Source organism: Mangifera indica, unplaced genomic scaffold (assembly GCF_011075055.1).
Source record: "Mangifera indica cultivar Alphonso unplaced genomic scaffold, CATAS_Mindica_2.1 Un_0004, whole genome shotgun sequence".
NCBI classification, from domain to species: Eukaryota; Viridiplantae; Streptophyta; class Magnoliopsida; order Sapindales; family Anacardiaceae; genus Mangifera; species Mangifera indica.
The window spans coordinates 451,212-458,853 of NW_025401096.1; the positions used below are offsets into that span (position 1 = coordinate 451,212).

The window sequence follows — 7,642 nt, forward strand, 5'->3', positions numbered from 1 at the left end:
CCTTCTTTCCCTCGGTACAAAAAGTAAGACACAGCCATTAACAAAAACACTTCACGTCCTCTTTTCCTTGTCCCGCTTCTTTTTTTATTTAACCTCCATTTAATCTCAACCCTTAATCTCTATGCAATGCCATCCGTCGATTGCATCCTCAGCCTTAGCTATTAAACCTAATTAAATAACAGGGACTTTTGTCTCGCTACAACTACCAGTGGCTTTGTTTTTGTTACCCTCAGAACTTTGGCTATGTGTGTTGATCTCTCTCTCTGCATATTCTTGAAACATGAAACTCTGTTGTTTCGAAGCCTCTTGAACTAACTTCCATTTCTCCCAACGAAAACGGTGATTAAGTGGGTGCTGTATATAAAGAGAGGAAGAGGGAAAAAAATGGATATTGAAATTTTTACCATTATTTTATTTCGTGTATATAAAAATGTCACCTATCCTAAAACTTTCACAAATATACCACAACAGTAATCACTTTTCTCAAAATACCCCTATTCAATCTTTTATGTACAAATTCTCTTTCTTCTTCTCTATAATTTTTTTCTCTTTTTTTTCTCTTCTTCCAAAGTGATAAAGGAATTACTCTCTCTTCTTCCTCATCTTCAAAAACAAAAGCAAGAAGGAAAATACTGAATTCTTTAGATTAAGAATTTTTCAAAGTAAGGATTTAAAAAAAGAAAAGAACAATCCACAAAAAAACTTAACCACATCCACTGTATATACCTTGGAGGAAATGACGATCGGAGAAGACCATGTAGTAGTATTTAATTGGAAAAAAAAAATTGATATTTAAGGATTCAAACTGAAAAAAAAAATTTACTTTAACTGAAAAAAAAAAAATATTAAAAAACTATCAAAATAATCTTAAATCTATTGTAGTTATATAATTATTTATTAATTTTTTTATATAAAAATATTTTTATTTACGATTAATATAATAAATAACATGAAAAATAATTTAGAATAATTATATTAAAAAGTATTTAAGTGAAATAATATTTTAATATTTTTTATTTTAATAAGATATAATAATTATTTATATTTGTCAATTTTTATCAAATTTTATTAAACATGATAATAATATATATCCAATAATTTTTGTATTAAATATATTATAATATTGTGATTAAATGATATAAGAATAATGTTATGTCTATGAATAATATATATAATTTTATATAAAATAATAATATGATTATATAATTTTAAATTAAAAATAAAATAATATATAATTATATAATAATATATTATTATTTATGATATATAATTTTTGTGATGAGTACACTTTGATTCTGTTATAATTCGGTTAATAAATGCACTTTTTCTAATCAATTCATATTAATAGGAAATAATAAATATTTCCAGAGAATCATTGCTAATTGGGAAACTAATTAATTGAATATTTAAAACACTGCTCTTTTTTTAGTATCCAAAACATATTTCATCACTCTTCCACTACTAAAACATGAATCCGGTCCCATGTAAACCCACCACTCTCTTTCTCTCTCACAGTCCACAAAACAAAGCACAGCCATGAACACAGGCACTTCACCTACTCTTTTCCTTCTCCCAGTTCTCTTCTTATTTGACCACCGTTTAATCTCAGCCCTTAATATCAACGCAATGCCATCCGTTGATTTCATCCCCAGCCCCAGGCCCGGTTCTCAACCGCTAACCAAGGGCTCAGATTTCATCCGCTCCAGCTGCAAATGTACCAGCTACCCCGACCTCTGCTACGCCTCCTTGAAAGCGTACTCCAGCTCCATCCACGAGGACCCAGTGGAGCTGGCGTGCGTCGCCATCGGCGTCAGCTTGAAGAAGGTGAAAAAAATGTCGTCCTACTTGGCCAACCTCAGCCGCAAGGGCGACATCCACTCAGACCCCAGAGCGTCATCGGCGCTCCAAGACTGTGTGTCACTCTTTGGTGACGTCGTGGACGAGATCCAAGATTCACTGAAACAGATGCACGACCTCGGCTCGGCCGGGAGCTCCAAGGAGAGGCTCCGGTTCCTGTTGAGTAATGTGCAGACGTGGATGAGCGCGGCGTTGACGTACCAGGAGACTTGTACCGACGATTTCGACGACGTGGCGGACAAGCCGCTGAAGTCGGATGTCATAAATAAGTGTGCGTATGTGAAGAAATTGACGAGCAATGCACTTGCTTTGGTTAACGATTACGCTGAGAAAGCAACAAGTTGACGATGATCGGAATGCGTGATGTTGGACCGTTGGATGTTGGAGGGTTAAAATCATAATATAAATAATTTTGATTAATACTAATTACGTCATAAATAATGAAAAGCAATAACTGAGTTCACAAATTACGTTCATTGATTCGGTACGAACCAAATTGAACATGAAAAATCATACCTATCAATGATGCTCTTAATCTGAACGGTGATCTCCGGGGCCATCAAATCATGAGTTGGTGGTTGCTAGTTTTCTCCATCGTATGGCCTGCATCATGAGATATTTGTAATCACATGTAAAGAACTGAAGAAGGTTACATGGAAGAGGCTGGCTTGCTTTAAAAATATGCATCCTTGCTAATGATGATGATTAATATTGATTAATTAAGCTTAACTATAAAATGATGAGTCTCATTAAGATTCGGTCAACTACCTTTGACTAACGAAGATTATTAATTGTCCTTCCAGATTTGGAAAAATCAAGTGATTTTATGCTTTTTAACGGAAACTTTAAAAATTAAAATAATTTTTTAATTAAAATATATAAATAGCCTACCGTTTATACTTTTTTAGGCCAACATTTTTTCCTTTAACTTTTACCCGCAAATGGGATTTTTTGTACCGCTGTTGTCCCTAAGGTAAAAAACAAAGTAGCAAATTCAAAAGCAGAAAAAAAAAAACGCATACAAATGCAAAAAACGTAAACAAGCCGAAAACAGAAATTCCAAAACAACCAACTATTAACCTTGGAGTCGGTGGAAGTATTGTGTGCTTGCATGTTTACATAATGTTTACAGTATCTTAACATGCTGACTTTAATCATGTGTACATAATGTATACATGGCTACAGTAGCAAGTGTACATCCCTATCCACATGCTCACAGTTAACTTTTTATTTTTCGTCTTAACCATGCTTAGATAACTCTGTCGATGCCTACATGATGCTTATTGTTTGTGTAGTAGCTTATGTATGATTTATTTTGCAATAAACATAATAAAATAAATCATTCAATTCAATTCCAAGGTCTATGCACAAATTATAAAATACTGAATTAAACTTTAGGATTTTAAAAATATTTGGATCTCCATACAATTTGAAACTAAAAAATCTATTGAAATCACTTGAAATTATCTGTCGAGATCACCTCTTTGTATGATTTGGTCTTCTAATCCAGAAACCTCTCTGAATGACAGCTTTGAATGGGTAAGTTATATTGCATTTATTTTACATTAGGTTTTGGAGCAGGGATCTAGCCAATTTATAGTAGGTTAATTGACCCTCCATCAAGGTCCAAAAACCTTAAGGCCCACACTTATGCTGTTTACCCAGATCATAACCTTTAAATGTATTAGACTTATCTTTATTGATTTCTTAAACCCATTTTTAAACTGACATTGAACTATTCAATTATCCGGTTTTATTAAATCAAAAATCATAATTAATGTTAGCCCATATCGGGAAATTTCTAACATTCTCCCACTTGGGCAACATTAATTATTTTTATTTTATTTTAAGAAAAGGAAAACAATTTTGACTCTCGGGTAATTAACATTTTTAATTTTAAGTGGCCACTATTTTAGAAAATAAAATAGTCCAAAGATAAATTATACTTTAATAAACAATCTAGTTAATATGAACATTAATAACGAATCAAGACATTACTTATGTCCTTTATCAACATAAGATTATTCTTGATCACAATTAAATAATCAAATCAATATAGATCAAATTTGGGAGTGTGACATAAATAGCACCCAACAATGTGATTACAAACATAAGTTATATCTTTGTCAATCCTCTTTATGATTTCTTTTTAACCTTATGTTTCAAAAGAAACAAGAGAAATCTCTTTACTTTCAACGAAGTCTGTATGTTTCAACTTTGCTCGAGACTCGTAAAACATATATATACAATTTTTATACTCAAGAAAAACCTTCTCTTGAGACACATGTTGTATCTTAACCGTATATATGCACATACATTTATAGACAAATAAATATGTTAACATGATCATGACCAATAAATAAATAATAAGTAACAAACCATATAAATAAAAACAATGATAATAAAAAAACTCCCACTAACCCTAAATGTCAAAAGACTTTTAACACCCTTATATTTCAACATGACTTTATGGGTTAAAGTCTTATTCCTTTAGTTAGAGGTTTAAACTTCATTAACTTTGCATTTTATATTTTAGCCTAATGTCTTCTTTCTTTATGAGGTTTTTGATTGTAATATATTTTATTTTGTATGTTTCAATCTACCAGTGGCTTTTTATCTAATTGCACTGCTATAGAGTCAACACTAAGTAGTTTATTCAAATAATCCTTTAACCACACACTTGATAAGCTACAAATTGAAAATTTATGGTTGAGACTGTTGCACACGACTACTTAGTACCTTTCCAAATATGGCCCATTCAACGAGTATAATAATATATCTTAAAATATACTTGAAATCATCTTTATAACCTCCAAAATTTGATCTTTTGCAAGTATCTCATTACCTCTTAAACCAAAACCCAATAGTCAACCTTGGATTTGAGAGGTGTAAATTGAGAACCATAAATGCAAAAGTTACTTGTATATTCATCAAGCTTCAAATATTGAACCATACCAAAAATAAATTTGCTCCCACTGATCTTCATATTCTTATATTGGTCTAATTTATTCTTTATGAGGCTATAAAAAGTGTATTTTATTAAAACACCATTGTCAAAAAGTCTATTTTTACCCATATTAAAGGTTTCATCCCTTATGTTTTTGATAAACTTGATTGTACCATACAACCTCTTTTACTAAGGTTTTCATTTAGAAATACAACTTTGACATTCACCTTTTACAACTCTAATCCAAATGAGCTTTCAATGTCATAGGGTCTCCTTTGCTAAGATACGTATAATAATTCTTGATGATGGCTAATTGTCCTTTTATAATAGACAATCATATTAAAATTTCTATACCTTCATCAACTGTATTTGACTTATTTATTATAAAATTAGCTATCATTTATTTAGGGAAACATCTTTTAAGGTGATCTCAGATTCCATTAGACTTTGTAATCTTTATTGACTCCCATTATTGATTTTAGCCATGACATTATCTAATTTTATAACATTTCAAGAATTGGATGTCAATCACTTTAGTACCTTAATTGAGGTAATCACTTTGACATATATATAAAGAAATCCATTAAAAAAATACTAAGTTATTTTGACAACTTTACCCTATGAACACTTACCCACATTTACATGTCATTATAACTTTAAGCCTAAAATTGAGTTTTTTAAACACACCATTTTAGAGTCCCAAGATCTTGAAAATTTTAATAAAATATCCATTATGACCATATTTCTAACCTTAATGTCCACACAATTTTCAACCTAAATGTGAACCCCCACTTACATAGCCTTTATCCATTGATCAACTTCACGTTTAAAACCTTAACCTTATTTAGGCAATCAAAACTAGTATTTCTTATTTTTGTTCTTCCTTTATAATTAAGCATAACCTAGTCTACCATTAAGGCTCATTTACTTTATGTTTTCCTTATTTGAGAACATTTATGAATTAGATTAATAGTACTTCATATCTGATTCTAAACCATAACTAATCTTAATTTGATTGAAGTCAAAAGTGAGTCTTATAGTGCCTTTTGAAAACTAACACATACCTATCAATCTTTGACTTCTTTAGGGCTATCATACCTTCTTAGAGTCTTACTAATTAAATTAGTATCTCCAATATTGTGAGATATTTTAGTAATCCTCAGGATAAACCTCCAATGAAGTAATCGACAAGCAGTCTTAACTTAATGAATTTCTGCCACTCCACCTAGAAATCCTTTTATTCTATTAGACTTTCATCTTGACCTTGGATGGTTCATCAACTCACTAGGCCAAAGATATATCTTTAATTAGCTGTGCAAAATCATCTTTTATCTCTAACTCTTTAAAGTTAGAGTCAATCGGGACCTCAATTGTGGTTTTATTACTGTTATTCACAATGGTGAAGTCTATCAGAGATGGGTGCAATAAATAAACAATATCATTGGCAATAAATAGCTTGAAACCATTATAAGCTATTATTCACGAAGGTTCTAGGCACATCATCATATAATCACCTTTGGGCAGAGAATACGACATGCAATTAGGACCCTCGAGCATAAGGTTACAAATAAGAAGAACAAATAACTTTTGGAAAGTTTACAACTTTGCGCAGATAAACCCCCTAGGTTATTGCTCCCTTTCACACCAACAGGAAAAACATATCTCAATTGAAAAATTACGATCACCTTTGGGTGAATTGAATTTTTCACGACCAATGTAGTTCCACAAACACCTTATGCGACCATCAATTTTAACACACAATAACCACCTTTGGGCAGGAAATTGTATGTGTCAATTGAAGAATGTCAATTGAAGAATGTCTCTTTCACTGAATATAGAAATTTTGCAAGCTTTAATGAATGCATCGTTTTGACGATTAAACATTCTGATAACTTATAATAATTTCTATTGAGACTTAATAATATTGTCAAAATTAAGATTTCATGAGATACAATACCAAATTACCTCTGATAATTTTAATTAAGTATTACAATAAATTCGCATTGAGCAATAATTAAAGTAGCTTTAAAATTGTATAAGTCACACCTCATAGGGATTCTTGATGCATCATCATTAAATCACCTTTGGGCAGAAAAATGACATGCTATTAGGATCCCAAATACAAGGTTAAAGTCATATGAGGACTTTCAGAATATGTGGTTTTCGAAAAAAAATCACCTTTGGGCAGATAAAACTTTCTAGACCATTGTTCCTCCTCTGTTTAATAGGAAAACACATGTCAATTGAATAAGCCCAATCACCTTTGGGTGTATTGAGTTCTTCATGACCAATGCATTTTCAAAATTAACCATATGCATCAAAATCAAAGAATGTATCATTACCGAACGAAAAATTTTGTGAGTCTCAACAATGTATCACTTTGGTGATTAACATCATGAGAACTCATAAAATATTTCAATGATACTAAATATTATTGCCCTAAATAAGATTTTATGAGACACAATACCTTATTGTCTCTGACAATCTTCCTTAAATTGTTGCATCTATCTCAATGAATAATAATCCTTACTTTAGAGGAGTATTTTATGCCACAATACCTAACCTAAAATTCAATTCATTTACAAATGGAGACTTACAAGATGCCTAATATGTTTTTATATGGTACCACAAGCCATTCATGTGCTACTGTAAGTCCTTCATGCATGTCATGGATTGCTGCTTATCTTTCACAAATTATAATATGTATCTTTGACCTTTAAACTACTTATAGTCACATGGTCTTATTCAGTTTCACATACTATCTTAGACTTTTACACACACTAATGTGCTTAACTAACTTTCATACACTCATATGCATCTTGTAAAACCTTTCATGCA

General features: G+C 31.2%; 1 protein-coding gene across 1 annotated transcript; it reads left to right on the forward strand.

Moving 5' to 3' along the window:
- The first annotated feature begins 1,497 nt into the window (after window positions 1-1,497).
- On the forward strand, window positions 1,498-2,247 carry LOC123205401 (pectinesterase inhibitor 7-like). Its single transcript, XM_044622345.1, has one exon. The coding sequence runs from the start codon at window positions 1,537-1,539 to the stop codon at window positions 2,200-2,202; it is 666 nt and encodes a 221-aa protein (XP_044478280.1). The 5' UTR covers window positions 1,498-1,536; the 3' UTR covers window positions 2,203-2,247.
- Window positions 2,248-7,642: the final 5,395 nt, after the last annotated feature.

Excerpts from the sequence above, each read along its gene's own strand:
- LOC123205401 (XM_044622345.1), top strand. The coding sequence starts at position 1,537 with ATGAACACAGGCACTTCACCTACTCTTTTCCTTCTCCCAGTTCTCTTC.